The sequence below is a fragment of the Chaetura pelagica genome, unplaced genomic scaffold (assembly GCF_000747805.2).
Source record: "Chaetura pelagica isolate M959 unplaced genomic scaffold, ChaPel_1.0 scaffold232, whole genome shotgun sequence".
Taxonomy (NCBI): Eukaryota; Metazoa; Chordata; class Aves; order Apodiformes; family Apodidae; genus Chaetura; species Chaetura pelagica.
The window spans coordinates 2,032,403-2,053,419 of NW_009952441.1; the positions used below are offsets into that span (position 1 = coordinate 2,032,403).

General features: G+C 37.9%; 1 protein-coding gene across 1 annotated transcript in view; it reads right to left on the minus strand.

The window, feature by feature from the left end:
* The window catches only part of MLLT3 (myeloid/lymphoid or mixed-lineage leukemia (trithorax homolog, Drosophila); translocated to, 3), a 113,145-nt gene that overhangs the window by 6,951 nt on the left and 85,177 nt on the right, over positions 1-21,017 (minus strand). The window contains exons 9-12 of the mRNA XM_010008487.1: positions 9,945-10,017; positions 5,722-5,854; positions 4,141-4,240; positions 970-1,041 (exon numbers count right to left, since the gene is read on the minus strand). Coding sequence (XP_010006789.1) covers positions 970-1,041; positions 4,141-4,240; positions 5,722-5,854; positions 9,945-10,017 — 378 coding nt within the window. The remainder of the gene's footprint in view (positions 1-969; positions 1,042-4,140; positions 4,241-5,721; positions 5,855-9,944; positions 10,018-21,017) is intronic.

A 21,017-nucleotide genomic window follows, 5' to 3' on the forward strand; every position in this document is an offset into this window, starting at 1 on the left:
GGAATGCCGTAACAGCTTATTTAGGAAATATCTCCACCTTTTCACATAAGATCCAAACACACAGGCTCACAGTGAAACCCCTCTTTTTCTCTAAAGAAATGTAATTAATTTTCTGTGTTAAGAATATAAGGGGAGAAAGATCAAGTAAGATTAATCCAATGGCAAATTCCACCATCCTCCTTTCTGGGATGTGAAATATGTCCTATCTCTCCACGCAGCGATTCCTTTCTCTTCCAGCCTGAGCTATCAAAACTCTTTTTTTCCATTTAAACAGAGAGAGATATGGCATCCAGCTTAAGAAACCAAAATGTGTATAGCCCAGGCCACTGAAAATCCAGCCACATACACTGAAATTCTGGACTCCTGCCTCACACTATCACAAAGTTCATGCTAATACCTTTAAAATATGAACCTTCAGGGGAACTTACCCACACTGGGAAATTGTGCTATGTACACTCACACAAGCTCTTAGAGATCTTACCCACTGCCAGTTGACATAATTTTGAACAAAACTGTCTCTCTTAGTGTTAAATGGTAAGTGTTGCTTCATACCATTAACTAGTTAACATGTTAAATCAAATTGCCACTTACTGAGGCACAGCCCTCAGAATGGATTCTGGAAAATATGTTTTTTCAATTGACTGATTGACTGGCTACAAACACAGCTGTGAATTCTTCTCTTAAAAAATTATCTCTTAATCTAGGAAGCACAATGCAAACTCATGGTGGAGAGCAGGTAATACAAATAATAGATGGCAGGTTCCCAACTGGTGACATTTGCCAAATCACCACAAGAACTAAAGAGAAGAAAAACCCTTTCAAAACAGGAAAGAATTACAGAAAGAGAAAGATCTGCATCTAAAGGAACCCAAAGCAAAGAGGTACAAATTTCATTCTGTAACAAACACTGGTGTATTGTAAATACAATAATATTACATTCTGGTCTGATTTACTTCATTCTCATTTTACCTTATCACAATCCCCATTCTTTATTTGTTTATCAGATTTGTTTTGCTTTATTGGACTTTTCACTTCTAAAATCTGGAAAATAAAGAAAATTCTGTAAAAATTAAATGCATCATTGGATACAATTATATATGAAAAATTCTGCTATCAGTTAACAACACAAGGAATTTAACATCTGAAGAAAAGGTAATCAAAACTCAAAACGTAGCTTTTCACTCTTCAGTCTACATACAACTTACTCATACTTTTCATTACAAAGAAGCTTACAGCAGAAAATGTTGAGCTGCTGGAATGAGGTGATATTTATATTATTAGTCCTTAAGATAATTATTTATATAACATTTAAAGCTTCCTCAACACTTCTTTGTATCTTTAGCATGCTGGTAGGATAAGAGGTCTGATTTTGCAAATAAAAAATGATGCTGAGGTACTCTCCAGCACCTTAGAAATGTATATTTCTTCTTTTCTTTGTTTCCCCAGTGCTGTCTCTTTTAATCTACAATAGAGATTTTGAAACATAGTCTTTGAAATGAAACCATGAATTTTAACTGCAAAACACCCCCAAAGATCATTTGACAGTAATTTCTCTTGCATTTACATGGTACCCTTCCTCCAATGCCATAGAAAGCCATTTACCACCACATGCTTCAACCAGCACTGAAGCACAGTCAACAACACGTCCACAGGCAGTAGAACACTGTGCTTATTATGAAAATTTTAGGACTAAAGCAAGCACCATTTGGGGGAAACAGAACGGATGACTGTTCTTCCAATTTTTTTTCACACACTACACACACTTTTTAAAAATTGAAATTTAAAAAACAAATAAACCGCCATGCCATTCCTAATCTGGAATATGATCAGTTCTGCTGAAAAATATCAAAGGAAAATAAATTCTTACAGATTATGGGAGATTTTGTTTCACATTTCACTGTAAGACTAACAACACTAGCATGAACATCTCCAAACCCACACTGGATTGTCATGATACAGGACAAAACTCAGCACATAAAACAAGGAAATAAGGCATGTAAAAGTAAGTCTCTTAGACTTGCAAGAAGCCTCAATAACAGTTTTCTTGAAGTCTCCTCTCATTTCTAGTTCCCTTGGCTTACATTACTAACATTGCCTGTGTGCTCCCAAGGTGACCATCACCAAAAGAATACAGGAGGCAGGCCTGTACATAGAAAGCGACTGCAGGCCTGAATTAACTTTGCCTACGGATTTACTTGGCCACGAGTGCTACATGGCCAGAAAGCAAAACATACTTCAGGAAGAAAAAATCCCAGTTCTTCAATTCGGCACCCCCTGGGGTTACTGCTGTGTAGGCCAGTGGAAGAACAAGTCTTGTTTTGAAAAAGCACAGACCTCTAGGCGTGGATCCAGTACATTTTAGATGTTTTTCTTGTTTTTAATGGAAAAAAAATTGTTTTCAAATAGAAGTTTAGCAAGGGCACAGTATATTTGAAGTGGCTTCCTTACAATGCTCTTGATATGTTTCTGAAATCTAATGTCTTAAGTACTCTTGTTTAGATGAGAGACAGCACTAATCACATCTGAGGAAGTATACAGAAGTATTAACTCTATCTTACACCTCTAGTTCTATGAATGGACTTAGTCAATACGAGCCTGATTTCATCAGTCAAAAGCATTGTTGTGGCAAGCAGCAAAATGCTAACACAGGTTTCAAATGTGGCTGTGGTGCATACAATTTGAATTCTCTAAATTTTTGGTTTTCAGCTCAACTATAGAATTCAGCTCAATTATAAAAATGGAAGAAGGCACATGACATTCCATTTCAGCTGGTGCATTACTATTGTTTGGTGTGTCTAAATGTGCAGGTAAACCTTCTCTTAGATCACTGAAGGGGAAAGAAACATGAAAGATGTGACTGAGTGCGCTGCTGATACTGAGACTTACAATTACTTAACAATTACATTGTCTCTGTAGAAGTTAGTTTTCATGAAACAACCAGCCATTGATAGGTGTTCTGTTTTCCCTGTGCATATGCCTTCGGTAAATAGAGTATTTTTTTATCTTTATAGCTTGTTTTTTTCCCAAAAAGACTCTGTTGTAAGACCTTATAACTTTTTTACAGATAACTTAGAAAAGCCAACAGAGTTCCTGGTGGATAATAAGAATGCGTTCTGGACATGGAATCTACTTCCTCACTCCGTACACAAATTACTCTTTAGTTTTCCCCTCCTCCCCTTTACTGTATTAACCAACATGAATGATGTTTTGGGTTTGCAGTATCAGTAACCTTGTACTGGAAACCTTATTAGAAAAACAACAAGTAAAACCGTTTCTGCCAGATAATTGCAGCAGTTAACCTAAGAGATATAGGAAAGACTCATTCATAAAATTCATTAACAAAACCACAAATCTTTGTTAATACATTTAGACACTATTCTGACTGTAACAGTACTGTAAGCAGTGATTTATTGCCAGTAAATAAATTTCATTACTGCTTTGTGTATGAGCCAACTGACACTGGGAGTGAATTATGTAGAATAAGTGACAAATGAAATATTATTTAAAGAATGGGTATTTTTTTTAAAAAGAGTATCAGATGTTATGTTTAATTTTATATTTAGAGAATCTTACTTTAACTGGTGACTGGGGATGAGGTAACTCCCAAACTCTAATTCTCATTTGTCCCTGATCTATTTTTTACCTCTAGATTACTTCTCTCTGAAAAACAGAACTACTCAGCTTTCCTACTTCAAAAATAATAATGCTTCCTCTAACAGATAAGGAACAAATATTCTCATAGTGAAGTAAAAACCATAGTGTCTTCTAGTGAAGTAAAAAAATTGTATCTCCTAGATTAAACACTGGTGGGCGGAGAGGGGAAGAGATGAATGAATAAACTCTGGAGGATGAGCCTCTTGATGCGAACTGTCTACTACTAATACAAATCTAAACCTGTGTCAGTTGTATGACTGCTGCTGTAAAGCCAATTCGCATTGTTTACCTTACAAAACTAATTCATAAAAAAAGGACACATTTCTTCAAATACTCATGAACACATTACTTTGGTCTACAGTACTCACTAAAAAAAATAATTCTTCTGACAAAAAGCTCTTACTTCACAAACTAAACAACTTCGCTGAAGTTATGAGAATTTTGTATCAGCTTCCCAGGACTTCCATCTATGAATGCTCACTTTACCTGGTTGTTGTTGGTTTTCAGTAAGGGTGGTGCTGGGTCATGGTGTAGTGGTGAGGAAGCTGAACTGCTGTCGCTGTCACTGCCATCACTCAGACTAACCCTATGTAAAAACAGATCCAAGAGTTTACAGCTCCAAAGGGCTGTTAACAGGGATGAATTGAGCTTGTATTTTGAGGTAGGACACTAAGAATGACCCCTCCTTAAGCAAGTCATTGTTAATCAAGGTCACATGGAGAAGAGGGCAGCTCTCTGAAAAAATCTTTGCATAGCATGGAGAACAAGGCTGTCTGCCTGCACTTGGCTGAGATGACACATCTGCTAGCAGCAGCTAACATTACAGAAAAGGTTAAATTATTTAGGATACTAACTAACTGCTGTTCCCAAATGCAGCAAGTCTGTATCTCAGCTCACAGCCACTGGGAGCAAGGAAAAGCTTCTGAAAGCTTTCTAAGCAGCTGTACTTCCCACTTGGACAAGTGCTCCACTGAAAAGTTCTTGTCATAAATAACATTATTTTTCCTGGCTAAGATTTTTAAATGGAGTATTTCAGGAGAAGCCGCATGAAAAAAATAGGCTCCTAGTCAGTGTCACCTTTCATTTACTTAGGAACAACATGAAATATTTATTGTTGGAAGAAAAAAAAATGTTATTTGGGATAAAAATAACATAGATAAGTATTAGCCTTTAGGTTTTGCTAAAAAAATAAAATAAATGAAACAAAATCTCCACACTTAGAGATAACTTGAGCTTGAGACAATCCTTCACACAGTCACTGAAACAAACAAATTCTCAAACTGCTAGTCATCATGGTCTTTTCTCATTGATTCCAGCTGCTAAAGGGCACCAGGGAAGCAGCTGACATTCAGTAATGTCTTCCTGTTCACCTCCCATTTAAGCAGTAGCTGAGACTGGCACTCAGGTGCTGTGGACTCACAGCAAAGCCCACTATGAAAAGGTTTGAGACAGACGTTGAGGTTTTCTATAACTTTTAACAATATTTGGATGCAGCTTGAAGCTGCCTTAATAGTAGATAATTTCTGGAATGCCTGTTTAAGATTGCAGCTAGGATGCAGAAGCTTTTTCTAGAAAAGTAATTTCTGTCACAGGTGCTTGCTTTAGCTTCTATCTGTCCTTTTACACGTTTCTGCACATGCAGTACAGAAATTACTTGAAATTCAAACTTCATTGATTCTGATCCAACAACCTAATCTAAAACTGATACGCAGAGATTTTGAAAATGAGACACTATGCACAGAATAACTCATCCAGCAATTGAAAGGACTTAATCTCTGGCATAAATGAAATAAAATTACTTCTACTCCCCTGAAATCACAATGGCATAACACCAAGGAACACTGAATCAATGAGGTTCATCATAACTGTAGAGATTAGTACAGAAACAGTTTTTATTTGGAATGGCTAATTCAGAGTTTTTAAAAGAGGCATTTTACATGCATATGCATTAAAAAGAGAGTGAATTCTCTGCCTGTTTGCTACTCCTCACTCTTTGAGAACATTAGACATCACCCCACTGCCAACAAGCACAATGTCTTAGACACCAGGCTATTGAAAGCCACTCACCTGTGACTCCTGCTTCCTCCTCGTGTTTTTACAGGTCGTTCCAACTCTGAATCATTGTCATTCTCATCTGCTTCATCTGATTCATCTTCATTATCATCGGAACGCAGACCTTTCATTATAGACCTCAATGGACCTGCAACAACAGAGACAATAAAATACACGAATGAAGTCCACATGTTGGTGTTCCAGGCAATGCACCCAGCTTTGTAGATGATAGAAAATTACTCACTCCACACTGTGTTGGGAGGGGAGAGGCTTAAACTTTGAAAAAATGAAGCAATGCACTGGTGGCTTATGCTTTAGGGACTTATCCCTTAATCATTTACTCAGAGGAGCAACTCAGACCACTCCAATAGATCTACTCATGGCAGTGAAGTCACTCATGCTCAAGTGTTTGCACAATTGCTCAAGTAAATAAAATACTGCCATGTCAGAAGAAACTGACATTCATTGTATTATTATTAGAAGCAAGATTCTTTCACATTGCAAGGTTTTAGCATTTTTGCTTTCTCAAAGGGTACTTATATGCAGGTGAAGATTTACAGGGATGTACTGATCAGTAATTAACAGCACATCTGTTAAATTGATCCATGTATTGATAAGCAGAGTATAAAAAAGTCATTCTGGCCAAGGCAGTCTTTGTCTTCCTGGTTTTTATGTATTTAGCTTTAGCTGTTCTGTTTATTTCAGGGTCTATTTCAGGTCAAGCAAGTGTTGTGCCAACACTCATATGTAAGAGTACCTCAATCCCACACACCATTATGCTGTATCTTTTCCTGAATCAACAGAAGGTACAAAGCTTGACTTGCTCATAAAATTGCATTACATTCAGCTTGGGATTTTTGTTTGCTTTTATTCTATATTGCTGTAAAAGACAGCTACAGGAAAAGGAATACGTTTAAACATACCTGGGAATTGTAAAACTACAGCTGCTTGAAATCAGAATGGGGAAAAGCAGCTTAGAAAAGGGAAGGAAGCAATGCTGTTACAGGGCACTTAACTCAGAAGTACTGCTTTGAGTGCTTTTGAGACACACAGCAGCAAGTAGAAGCAATGGTGGCCCCACAGGAAGGGCCATTACAATTAAGGTTCACCAAGCAAGCTTCAGTGCTCTTCAAAGGGAGATTAAGCTTGCAACTCCCTATTTCCTGATGGGGAAACTAAGTCAAGGAGTGTCAAGCCCTGATCACTGCCAGAAGAGAAGACAGACATATTTTCTGTCACAGTCACATTGCTAACAGAGGGGGTGTTTCCTCAATGGGAGGAATCACATTATGAAGTATTCCAGATGAAGAAAGGCTTAGGTCACAGGCATTTTGCCTAGTTTTGTGTGACTGACTTCACAGCTGAAGTTGATAATGATTTGCCACAAAGGTTGTTCTAGGTTCCTTTTCACTGTTTTTCCACCTTAAGCTCAGCTGGAAAGAAGCACAAATGGTGCAGATGGGTAAATTCCTAGTCAACCAGACATTTGAACAGATGTCATGAAAATAGGAGCTAAACTGAAGTGTTTCTTGTCCACACAAGCATTGCTGATCTACAAAAGCAGCTGGTCTGTGCTCTCTTTTGTGTTCCTATTTGGGTCTCCGGCAGAAAATGCTCAGGTATTTGCAAATGTTATCTTGTAATCTGCCTGAATATCTCATCACCTGACCCTTGAAAGAGAGTAATTACTCCTTCCTCAGCTTTTAATAGGAGCAGTAATAAACACCTTACTGGGCAAAGACACTAACAACTACAACTGAAGTTCAGCTGAAGTTGGTTGTCTTTGCACTGAGAGCAGACTAGTCTCCTTCTACTTCCAAGGCCAAAGTCAGCTTCTGAGAACACATGCATCTCTTCTCCACAACACATAGGAGAAAGAAAACTATAGAAAAGACTTGGTAAAGGACAGGTGAAAGGACTCATGATGAGAGAACAGAGGAAACAGTCAGTGGGAGGAAAGGTAAATTCATTAACCAAAATGTAATTTTGTAATGAAATTTAATACATCATATGAATAGCAGGTCTCACATAAAACACCAGCATATATCTCCCCAACATGGAAACCGGTAGCTCTGGTCACTCAAAACATCAGTCCTTGATTTTATTATTAAATGGAAGTAGAAAGAAAAACAGAACACATTTTTTTATGATCCCTACACAGCCTTCTCTCCCAAGCCTAAGTCAACTTATTATTCTTGCCTATCTCCTTTTTCCAAGTATAGCAGACAGCCATTTTATCCCCTGATCCTCCCTTACAGTGTTCTTGGACAATCAGACAGCCCAGTCTCAAGTGGCTAACAGGCTTATTCCTCTTTCTTGGAGAAAAAGGAACTTGGACATCTGAGACATACCCATCACTGACAGCCCCATAGATACTGAAAAACCTGTCATTCAGACAAGTTTTCACTAAATGTAGGACCATGACTGTGACTTTGAATAAGCATTTTATATCCAACTAGCTACCTTTTTCCATAGACTTTCGTAACAATCAGCAAAGTATTATTTTTTAGGTCTTTTCTTTCTAGCACTGAGAGTGATGTCACTGTTAATCGTTTGCTAACTGTTTGCTCTTTGCTAGCATGTGATTAAAATTTCCATTACAACATTTTAAAGGGTATGAGCAGTTGCTATCTCCTAAAGGGTCAGAACTGTTAAGGAGAAACTGAAAACTAGGAGCTTGCCAAGAGGAAGTGGTCTTGGGAAACAAGAGAATTTTTCAGAATAAGCCCCAAAGGCAGAAGAACCTAAAGAACTTTAGGCTAGCCCACTGCTTATCCAAACAGGGGTATAAGAAGTTCATGCTGTGGGTTTCTCACACTTGAGTAAGCACTGGAGTTTGAATGCAATAGAAAATGAGCAATGGTCCTGGCAAGGAACTTCTGGTTAGGGAAAATGCCATTGGTTCTGACCAAAGCATAACATAAAGTGGGTACATGCCACAGTATGCATGGTACTTTGCTCTTTCAATATACAAATGCATGACCTGAGCATTTAGTTAACTGGAAGTCCCAGAAAGAAGCAGTAATCTCTGTTTACTGTGGTACAAGAAACTGAAAGACAATCTGTGGTATGTCTTACATAACTCAGAAGCAATGGATGGATCCAGTCTGCTTAGAAGAAAGACTAAGTCAACAGGTTTTTGCCCAACATTAGGTAACAGATAAGGAATGGGTATCCAAAGTTTTTGGTTTGTAATAGACAGTCCACAAAGCTGATGAGGTTTTAATGAGAGGAAAAATGGGGTTTCAGCAAGAAGGGCTTCTGTTCAGCCTTAGATAAAAAGTGAAGCCAGTCATCATCCACATTTAACTTTAGCTCGTTTTCCTTCTTCTGGAGTAACGCTGCCAGGACACATCATAAAATGGCCACAAGCCACACAAAGGAAGGCAGCTTGTTTAAAAACAGCCTTCCTGAGGCACTAAAGCATTTTCATAATCTTAGTTTAAGTCCACCATTGAGGAATATAAATGGATAAAACAATTCCAATTTTAATCAGTCAAAAGCTGTTTTTTAATGCTCCTGGTACAAAGAACAAAGGAAAACGCTAAATAAGAATGTATCAGTTGTACATTCCTGCACAGTCAGGGAAAAGGTCAAGCAGAAACTAGGTAGTTTAATAGATCATATAGAATGAATCTCTACTTATTTATGGAAAACCTGCCTTGGCAAGTTCTCTGGGAAGAAAAATGCATTTATCTATTGAGTACCAAGTAAACCATAATTATTAGCCAGAAAACCAAAATTTAAAATTAAAGTCAACTTAAAGTTTAACCATCATCTTCCCCTGCCATGTATCTAAGGTAAATAGTGTTAGCTCTTAGAACTTCACAATAGTCTAGAAACTCTGAAAGGGTCTGCATACACACATCCTTGGGCTTCCCATGGAAGCCACCCCTTCCTGACAGGGCTTCAGGTGGAGCCAGGGGCCATGCTACCTAAATCTGCCAGGGAAACACCTCAGAAACAGAAACTCTTGAGTTTAGCATCTGCTAAGTGAGTAGCATGTATTTAGTGCTACAAAACAAAAATCTTTCACACCTCTTTCATGTTTCTCCCCTTTTGTTTTGCCCATACAGCCACATCTGAAAACAACCCCAGGAAAAGTCTCTAAAGCAAAACTGTGGCCAGTTAAGGCTGTGAAAGCAGCAGAAAAGCAGTAAAGAGAAGCCCCCATTTCTGTTTTTTATTGGCCTCTTCATTTAACATGTTTATTTCAATTTATTTCCCTTTTTTGGTACCTTGTTGTCTGCTGTTTTGAGAGGATGTAAAGCTGGAACTCGAACTGGAACTGGCAGGACTGGGCTGTTCAGTCTTAAAAGGAAAAAAAAAACAACAAACAAGAAAGTAAATAACATTGTAAGAAACATTTTTGCCTTAAATTCTTACTGTTAGTTAATGCTGAAGGCATGCTGTTGAGAAAAAGAACAATGAAACAGAATAATACAAAGATCTTTATTTCAAGTGTCAGTGAGGCAAACATTATGGAAATTGTTGTGCACTCAACATGCGTACCAACTCCTACATTATGTCTAGCTCTTTACAAGACCAGTATCTTAACAAGAAGTTCTGAATGCCTTGTTTGGAAGCTATACAACATGAGAGCCTAAATGAGTTTATAATAGACCTAAGGCTCCTGTGCCCCTTTTATACTGTAGCTGTCACATTTTCCAGATTAGTAATTAGAAGTTCTGAGCACACCAAACTACATGCCACAGCATTATTTTAACTTTCTTAGAAGGTAAGTCTTAAGATGAAGATTCAAGAATAGTATTTCTTTTCCTGCTATTGGATTTCTCCTCATCCCAATAGTTTCCATATGTATTAAGACCCTACAGATTGTCATAGTAATTAAAACAGGAAGGTTGCCTCAGTAAATTAGCTGGAACCCACAGTTACAAAAGAGACCTAGATTTTAAAGAATTGTTAAAATCAATGCACATTATTTAACAAACAGTTCTTTACATCGGTTTTCCCCTGTGGTTTAAAGTGTATATATTTCTCTCCAAAATTCTACAAAATCACTGGGAAAGGCCTACTAGTTCACTTAAAAACTGTCTACAATTTTTCTCATACTGGTTATGACTTATGAAGGTTTTGTTGAGAAATCTTGATTCCCTGCTGCCATGTTGCACATCTCCATACACTTTTTTGCTGTTTATTAGCCTCAGTGACTTGAAGTGCTCTGGTGTTAGTGTGTACTTACACACCCATCTGTGTACATGAGGCAGAACAAACATGGTATGTGGGCACAGGAGATGCTAACAGAGAACATAAACCAAGAAATAACAGTCCATAAAGAAGCAATGGTGAAAATCAGGGTAGGAACAATCTAAAAATCTACTACTGAAAAAAAATAAATCTGCTTCCACTTTTATACATCTGTGTTATTGCGATGTGTTATCCAGGCTAATAAAAGTTTTTTGACTCACCTTGCCTGTACTGTGTCCCTCATGATTAAGTCAGAACTAAATTGTTCTCAAAAATACCCAGCAAAAATACCTCATCACCGTAGAACTTGGTTTTCATGCACACACACTATCTAAGCTAACAGTTGTTTTTTCTCCATAAATCAACCTATTGTTGCCTCTTGTCATGAGCAGGCAGATTTACAGCCTCTTACCACCTTTTCTCATAATGACAGATGCTTGTGAGTGCAACAGGATGCTGATGAAAAACACCATTAACATCTGCTCTCCTCAAATCAACACCAGGCCCAGTTCTCACAGACACACAGTCCAAATACAAACTCTGGACCTGACTGTATGGCTGAACACAGCTCTTATACAAATGAATTGACTCTGCAAGAAAACTCAACCCAACCAACAAAGCAAACAATTTCTGAGTACCAAGAGTGATTCTTACATGGTCCACAGCATTAGGCACTTTCTGGAAGACTCTGGGCAGCAGCATCACTGGACACTGCTCCAAAAATTAAGCAATTCTGAAAAAAACTTTTTTTTTTTTTTTTTTTTTTTAAACCAATGCCTGAACTTCTGCAAAACAGTACAAGATATTTAGCTGTAAAATAATTATGATAAAATGAAACAAACTGCACTGATGAAGAACAAGAGTTTAAAGACGTCACCATTCTGGAAACTAATTTCTGGAAACTAAAGTCTTCCAACTTCAAGTTATTCCTAAACATCTGATTTATCTCTCACTTTCTTCTTTTTGCAGCAAAATTACTAGCTGACAGCTGGTTTCTGTAGATTTGCATTAACTGTTCTTTCTTTGTTAATTTCAAAATGAACTTAAGTTAAAGTAGAATCCACTCCTTTATCAATGTAGTAAACACTTAAAAACTTAATATTCCGTTTAAAATATTTGAAGAGCTATAACTGTAGGAAAATAATCACACAAGTGCAGAGAAAGCTGTCACAATTAGAACTTCATTACTTTCTTTTTGAACCAGTTTACTGGAAATGAAAAAAGGGAAAAGGTCTGGTCTCATTCACATATTTATAATGCATGAAAACACCAATTAAATTCCTCAGTGTAAGAATTATCTTCCAGCATCAATGAACTGAGACATGATCCCAGAAAAGAATTTATGTGAATACATATTAATTGTGATATTACCTCCCTGGTAAAAATTTTGATCTGCTTTAGGAAGATGACTTTGAGAAGCCAGAACACAGGAAGTCCCAGTGAAACACAAATAATCCACAGTCTTTTAAAAGAGGCTTTTAATGTCTCTTGAAACAATTTATATTACTTTCTTAAATGACCCAGTCTGAAAATTCATTCCAATTAATAGATTAGCATAAATGTTACAATTGTGAAGCACTGGCAATTACACCTATCTTTTTTGACTTTGAGAAATCTACAGCGAGAGCACACCCGGAGGAAACAGCTGCTTTTAACATAAGAATGAACATTAGTAATAGAAAAGACCTGCCTTTTTAGAAGGAACTAAAAATATGCCTTTTATATATGAATATGGATTAGTGCTGACAGGGCAAACGCTTCTGGTTACCAGAGGCTATCTTTTGTCACTTAAGCAAACCATTTTGACAGTTTTAAAGGCTGTCAGCCCGAGGGCCTATGTATTTATGGCTTTATTCACTTGGGCTTTCTGCCCTTATCCACTGGTTACTAATCAACAAACAGATTTAATTATTTTTTTTAATGGATCTGAAATTAGCTAAAGGGTGTCCTTCAACACTAAAAACTTAAAACAGTACCAGCAAAGAACTGATCTCATATGTCCTTTTCCTGTTTTCTCTTCCTGCCGACAAGCTAATGAGAGTTTGAGCTCAAACTGTTCATTAGTGCAATGACCCGATATGATTTACTGCATTCTTAGACAATCTGTTTCATCTAGTGCTCCCACACTGATGCACAGAAGACACTGGCCCCTTTATTAGGCCTGGTTGAAGGATTTTGTGCTTTAGAACTGTTTGGCAAGAAGAGGGATTTTTCTTTGGCTTAAGTTTTCCCTGAAAAGGCACCTTTTTCATCAACTCTAAATCACTTTGCTCCTGTCATTTCCAAGTTCTTGTCTGTGTTTACAAGTAGTACAACAACTTACTCTTGAACTGCAAACTTATTTTTAGTCAAACTTACCTGTTTATGACACAAGATATAATAGAGTTGTTTCTGGAATATTTTGTGGCTATCTGGATTCACATAAGTTTTTCTAAAAATAAAACCTATAATTCCAAGCTTTTTATTTACATTTTAAAAAAAACACACAAAAAAACCATCTGTATGTAGGTGCAAGTGTCTTTTCTTGCTTTCCCCTGAACTGTTTTTAAAGAAAGCTCACATCATGTTTCCTGAAATAAAATTTGAATGGTGTAGTGATATCCCATTTCGTACCAGTCAGTCCACATTATTTCCTATTTTTTACACACTATAGTCTGAAGATTTGTGTTTTCCTCTGCCATGCGCACTGAAATTTTAAAACTTCTCATAGCCAAGTATTGCTTTCACTTTGTTCCAAGTCAGATTCTCAGGAAAGAGGAACATGCTTGCCCAGTAAAAGCCTTCTCCTCTAGCAGAACTCCTGTACTTACAGTGACCACCTGTCACTGTCACCTCAGCTTTACTTAGTGCAGTAATCCAACACATCTGTAGCTCAAAGGACAGAACAACCCCACCTGGCCCATGAAGTCTCTGTCACCACCAAGGGAAACCACCATTTGAGTGTCTGTGGTACCTGAGCTGCTGGCACCCAGCCCAAATTCTGTATTATCACACCTCCGGTCAGGCTGCAACAGTAGTGACTAACCTCCAAGGCAGAATAAAACTGTAGCTTTTTAACCGTTCACAAAAAGTTAGCTTACAGATTGAAAGCTCACACGGAGGATGGAAGAACAGGGCTACTGAGTGGGAAGTGGGATTAATTACTTCCTTACAGAAATGGAAATACTTATTCATAAATATGATGTTTAAGAAATTAAACAATTACTTCAGAGACCTAATTTACAACTAAAGAAATGTAAAATTTAAACAGAAAATACCAGATTATTGATTTTTGAGAGGAGGCAGTCATTTGACAGATTACGTGACCTAAGATATTGACACAACTAGCTGCCTTAATTATTTATAATAATTTTAAACACAAATCACTGATGACTGATGGAGATTAGGTCAATTGTTAATTGACTCTGTACCTGCTACCCGAGCAAGTCTGTGGGCCCTGATGAGATGCACTCGAGTGCTGAGGGAGCTGGCAGATGTCATTGCAAGGCCACTCTCAATAACTTCTGATGGATCACGGTGACTGGCAGAAGCCAGTTCCTACTGGAGGAAGCCAAACATCACTCCTCTCTTCAAGAAGGGCAAGAATGAGGATCCAGGGTACTACAGTGTGGTGAGCCTCACCTTGAACCTTGGGAAGGTGATGGAGCAGCTAATAGTGAAAACCATTTCCAGGCACAGAAGGATGAGAAAACAATCAGGACCAGTCAGTGTGACCTTAGCAAGAAAAGCAATGATCAACCAACTTCATAAACTTCTGCAATGAAATGTGGCCTAGTAGAAGATGGGAGAGCAATGGATACTGTCCACCTGGACTTCAGGAAGGTCTTTGACACAGGCTCCCCTAATACCCTCATTTACAAGCTGTTGATATCTTGGCTGGATAAGCAGATACTGCTGTGTTCTGAAAACTGCCTGTTTGGCTGGGACCAGATGATGGTCCTCAGTAGTGTGAAGTCTGGTTGGAGGCAAACAGCTAGCAGTGTACCACAGGGGACAATACTGGGTCCAGTCCTTTCTTAACATTTTAATTAATCATCTGGATAATAAGACAGAGTGTGCCCTCAGCAAGTTTGCTGGTTATGCAATACTGGAGGAGTGGCTGATATCTCAGAGAGTCATTCTGCCACCCAGAGGGATCTTAACAGACTGGCCAAATGGTGTGAGAGGAATCACAAAATGGTTTGGCCTGGAAGGGACCTTAAAGATCATATAGTTCTAACCCCCCTGCATGGGCAAGGACAGCTCCCATTAGAACAGGTTGCTCAAAGTCCAGTCCAACCTGGTGGAACCTCATAAAGTTCAACAAGGAGAATTCTGAAGCCCTGTACCTGGGGAAGAACAGACCCATACAGTGATATATTCTGGGGGCCACCCAGCTGGAAAGCAGCTTGGCAGAAAATGACGTGAGAGTCCTCGTGGATCTTATTAATGCATATAAATACCTGAAGGTAGAGTGCAAAGATGACAGAATAAGGCTCTTTCCAGTGGTGCCAGTGACAGGACAACAGTTAATGGATACAAACAGAAACAAAGGATGTTCCCTCTTAACATTAGAATACAGTTTGATATTGTAAAGGTGACCAAACACAGGCACAGGTTGCCAGTGGGGTTGTGGAGTCTCCCTCCTTAGAAATATTTTTTACATGTCTAGATGCGATTTTAGGCAACTAGGTCTAAGGGCTTCGGTTGAACGTGGGATTTGGACCAAATGACCATCAGAGGTCTCTTCCAACCTCAACCACTGTGATTCTGTGAATCTCAAATATATCCTTCATTTAACAACTAGTATCCAGAAAAAACATAGAATGGTCTGAATTGGAAGCGACCTTAAAGATCATCTAGTTCCACATGCCTTAGCAGACCCTTCAGGAGATCTGCTCCACGATCTTGGTGGGAACAGACATGAGACTGACTAGCCTGCAGTTCACTGGGTCTTCCTTTTTTCCCCTTTTGAAAACCAGAGTTATGTTTCCCCTTTCCAATAAGTGGGGATTTCTCCAGAATACCAAGACTTTTAAACTCAAACTATGCTTTGGCTTTCCTTACCTGATCCTTCACTTCTGTGACAACTTACTACCCTCAGAATACCAGGCCCTGTTTTCACTCTCTGCGTACCTTCTTTTTATATTGAACTGTGTCCTTGCTCATCCATACCGACCTCAGAGCTATCCTGCCTGCCTTCCTCTTCATTGGGATACTTTGCTCCTGGGCACAGAGGAGACAATCCTTGAATACTAACCAGCTTTCCTGGGCTACACTCCCCTCCAGGGAGTAGATAAAACAACTTTTAAGTAATTAGATCCATGTGAAGAAGATGTCACCTGATCATGATTAAAATAAAATATCCTATCTTTGACTGCAATCATCTCAGGCTTGCAAAACTGCCATAACTTTACTAGACCAGGCACAAAGTCTTGTTTTGCCACAAAAGAAACAATATAATGAAAATATTGGCACTGCACACACCCAGTTAAAATCTCTACTTTCTCCAGGCTAGCAGGTGACAGATTCCTCCAGGGGTGGGATTTAAAAAATAAGGTCCCAATCAAAAAATACATTTACGTAAATAATTCAGTTAGTCCATGAGTAGTCCCCATGGAAATGGATGTAGCCAACACTTGTGAATAAAGTGAACTACTGAAGCCTGAAGTGGTAGCCTGATAACAGATTATGTTATTACTGTGGTCAAAATATAACACTGCCTAAAACTGAAAACACAAGTCAATATCCATGATGTTGACTCAAGAACACAAAATTTCCTGATGCTCACATGATTACATTTGCAACCTGGATGGTTAAGGACATCTATATTGTTCCCCTCCACCATTTTATTTCTAAATCCTTAGCATTTCTGTAAGCCTGTGGTTTCCCAACACACCACACTAACAAATACATCTCAGTTTAGCATCCAAGCTTGCTGCCACAGAAGAATCACTACCTGTTAATCTTGGTGTTTCCTCTTCCAGCAATGGTTCATCTTACCACACACAGGGCAGTTTAATATGCACCTGCGCTTTTGCGACTGAAGCCAAAGCATTTTTCCCTTCATAGTAACAGCTACTAAAAATAGGCTTAGTATAGCAGCTGAATGGTGCCATATTACAATAGAAGTTGACAGCCATACAGCAATACTCGTGCCTACTACCAGTTCTCTAAGGAGGTCCTACTATCTTAAGCCATTATTTCTTTCTGAGTACATATCTGGAAGGAAGCACTTTGGACTGTACAGTGTTTACATTAACTGCCAACACCCACCTGGTTTTGACTACTGAATTACATCTTTGACATGGGAGCACTACAGGCAAACAAGCAGAAATCACACCTGCACTAAAAGTAAAGTGGAAATAACACATTAAAATAAAAAGCAAAAAGTAAAGATTCTAAGAATACAACAGATTGCAAACCCACGGTGAACAGTCTGCAATGAAGGACATGGTCAATATAAATCCAAATCCTTGTTTGTCATTAAAGATTTTAACAGAGAGTTGCAGCAAAAGAAAAAAACCAAACCAAGAAACGAAAAACCTAGCTTCCTTTTTTCTCCTGGATAACTACACGAAAATTTCACACAGAGCTCTGTTTCACTACGGTTAGTTCTAACTTTAAGTATTATCTGAAGGAAATCTTACTTTGGCTCCCAGTCCTGGCAGAAAGCAGGATTTTTCAGCTAATAAGGGCCTGGAGGTTTTAGAAGGCCATGGGGGTTTTTAAAATATTCTTCAATTTTTGCAAGTCAAATCACTAGATGATGTGCTAGATCTAAAGTACCAGTTTATGGATTACTATTCATGCTGAAACTTTAAGATATGCAACTAGTTAAGTACAAACCCATAGCGTATCTGATCATTGCTGTAGTTTTATTGTTCTGTAATGGACATTCAAAGAAGGAGTTGGCATTTTTTTCCAAAAGCAAGAGACCTGCCACTTTGCTTTTAATACATGAAACTCTTCAACCCTGAGCTGTCACAATTTGCTACCATATATTTTTGCTCAGTTTATATTTCCATAGGCTTCAACATGCCAAAAGGTTGGCGTGGTTACTAATGGCAATGCTACATCCTACAGTGGCAGGAAGAGAAAAAACGATACACAACATATGCAAAATTATCACATCAGGAGAAGAATTCATGCAACAGAGCCACATGTATTCTCTAAAAAATCCACCAACAAACCACTTTCATATACTGCAAATTTAACATTTTTATTCAGATTACTGTAACTGGAGATACACTGGGAACATTTTTTAACACCTGAACAAAGAGGTAGGATGTCCTTCCTGCCCTTCTGCTTCTACAGGTTCAGTTAGAGCTATGCACCATTTTTGCCTCCCTACCTAACCCAGAAAAACTGGTAATAATTAAATAAGAAGTATCAGAGCATCTCTTCTGCAACGTCTCCAAAGCTCAGAAGGGGCACCTCCAGCCATGGAAAACACTGCAATCCGATCTGAAATTCTCTATTTTCCCATCTCACACAGCAGTTTGCAGCTCATACAAATGTTTTGAGAACATGGTCGTATTTCAGTATTAGACAGGCAGCAAAACCAACTGGGTCAAGTTTTTGTTGTTTGTGGGTTGTTTTTTTTCAAATTGCGTAGTTTCACTGTCCCACATAGGAAGCAAACAGATAGACTCTAATTAAGATGCCCTGCCATTGAATTTGAAAGAAAAATCTTTGGAGTTTAAGTGGACTGTGCTAGTATTCCTACACCTCAATAAAACCATAAATGTGACATGGCTTCACTTCTACTTTATGTGCTTCATACCAAAGCCAGTAAAATAATTCCTCAGTCTTATGTGTAATTTCTTGTGAATGTGTTTGGTAAAAGCACTATGAGCGCATCTTCACTTCTACTATGTGGCTTATTGGATTAATTTCCAGAAATACTGCCAGCAGAGTTTGCTGATGTCCAACATCTGAACTTGTTCTCACATATTATAAAAAAATCAGTTAATGGGCAAGATTCAGAAGCAATTAATGTTTGCCAAAGGAACATTGCTCCAAAACCCCTGAAATAAAGATCTCTATCCTCCTCTTGACTTTTTTTGTTGGTTTGTTGTTTTAAAGAAATACACACAAAACCTACTTGGTTTTGTGCACCTATTTACAAATTGAATTCTCCGTAAATTATAAAAGCACAACTAAAATACGTCTAGGTAAAGTAATACAAACTAAGCTACAGAGGAGTTACAAACAGCTCTGTTCCATTACACCTTTAATTACAAATTTATCATGTTTGTTACTGAGAGTTATGCATAGGAACTAACACAAACAATCATGGTTTCAGGATGTGTTTGAGAATGAAAATACCTCTTATTCCACAGCATAAAGAAAATACTGTCCTCACAAGATTCTTAGCAAAGCTGTTGTAATAAATTATTAATAATTCACACAGTAATAGGACTGCATTATAGCTTTAGCCTAAGCTGCAAAAAATACAGTTGAGTCAAAGCTAATATTTTTGTGATATCCTAACAATTTTCTTTTAGTTATTTTGGGAGTTGTAATCTGATTTAGTATATCTAACCCAAATTTGCTGAGTTGCGTTTTGTAGGTTTGATTTTTTTAAAGCCACTTCAGGAATAAATCCTGGATACTTTATTACTGAATATACTCCCAAATAATACAATATTCTTTGTTCATCAATGCTATGATACATATCACTGTAAATATACCTGAGTAAGAAATACCATTTGACTTAATTTTACAACATATTATTACATCAGAATACGCCACTGAAAAAGTGTTTTCCCATTGTCAGGCAACTATGCCAGTTAGTGTCCTCAAGTATAACTAGACCTGAAATATCTATTGCTGTATAGCAAAATAAACATATATAATGTATACCATATTTTCACTTCCATTACTCTCTGCATAAGATTGCAACTTCTCACTCTTTTTTATCATTATAAGGCTGCTTAATTGTAAGATACAAATTTTATGGATCTAGCTGTAAAAGTTACTCCTTTGCCTGAAATGTTCAGAAATCCACCAATGCATACAAAAAGTTAAAAATATTTTTTTCAATGCACAGAATTACTTCTATTACACTCCCTCCTCTCATTAGGTTCCCTGGTTAAAATTTAAAAGTCTAGAAGGAATAACTCTCTGTGAAATTCTGTAGACACTCATTAACCAGGTTGTCCAGCTCTTTCTCCCACAGCACTAACAATGGTATGAATTTACCAATTTACCAGGTATGACATACCTGGGGATTATTTCCAGTTCCGTACATACATATCTTTTCTAAGAATATTATTAACTTTCTAAATAGTATCCAGCCACTGACTGGAGCCATACTCAGCCTGACCTATTAGTAAGCACAGTCTCAAAGTGGCAGACACCCTTTTCACCCACACAGATGTTGACCACACTGGCTCCTCCCACTGAAGACCTATCTGTTTCATGATCCAGGACATCAACAACAAAATAAACCAGAGCCCAGACCAGCAAGATCTCCTTCTCATTTAAGTGGACTCCAGCAGTTTACTCTCCCAGTAACACTGCATAAATTGAAAACCCTGAATCTGCTTTTTTGGTTTAGTACAGAATTGCGGTACCCCTTAGCTCCTGCAAATCTATTGCAGATGGTTGATTAGTAGCAGCCCAAGTGGATTTATGTCATACTTTGAGAAACACAAGGGTGTATCCTTTATATCACTGATAACGGGCAAGAGGCTGCAGGACAACAAAGAGGGAAACACAAGCCAACAATTAAAAATTACTGGGTTTAAGCACCTATCCACATCCTTTACATAACAGTTATGTGCAAGTTGATATACAGCACACACCTCTGTAGTGGCTCCATCTGTAAAATTCCAGTTACACTGCAGTGGCTCTCTCAATTCTTTTGTCTTTGAAGAAAAATGAAGAATTACTGTTGCCAGGAAATGTGTCCCTATACGGCACCTATCTGAAGGAAGAGGAACTTGAAAGCAAAATCTATGCTAATTAGTCGACTATACTGAGGGTAGTTAACAAGTCTTCAGGGTACTGACATAGAATAAAATAGAAGATTCAGCTTGTTTTGAAGACACTAAATACTAATTCACATCAGAGTTAAGAAGGGTAAATATTTTCAGGTTTAAAGAAAAATACAAAAG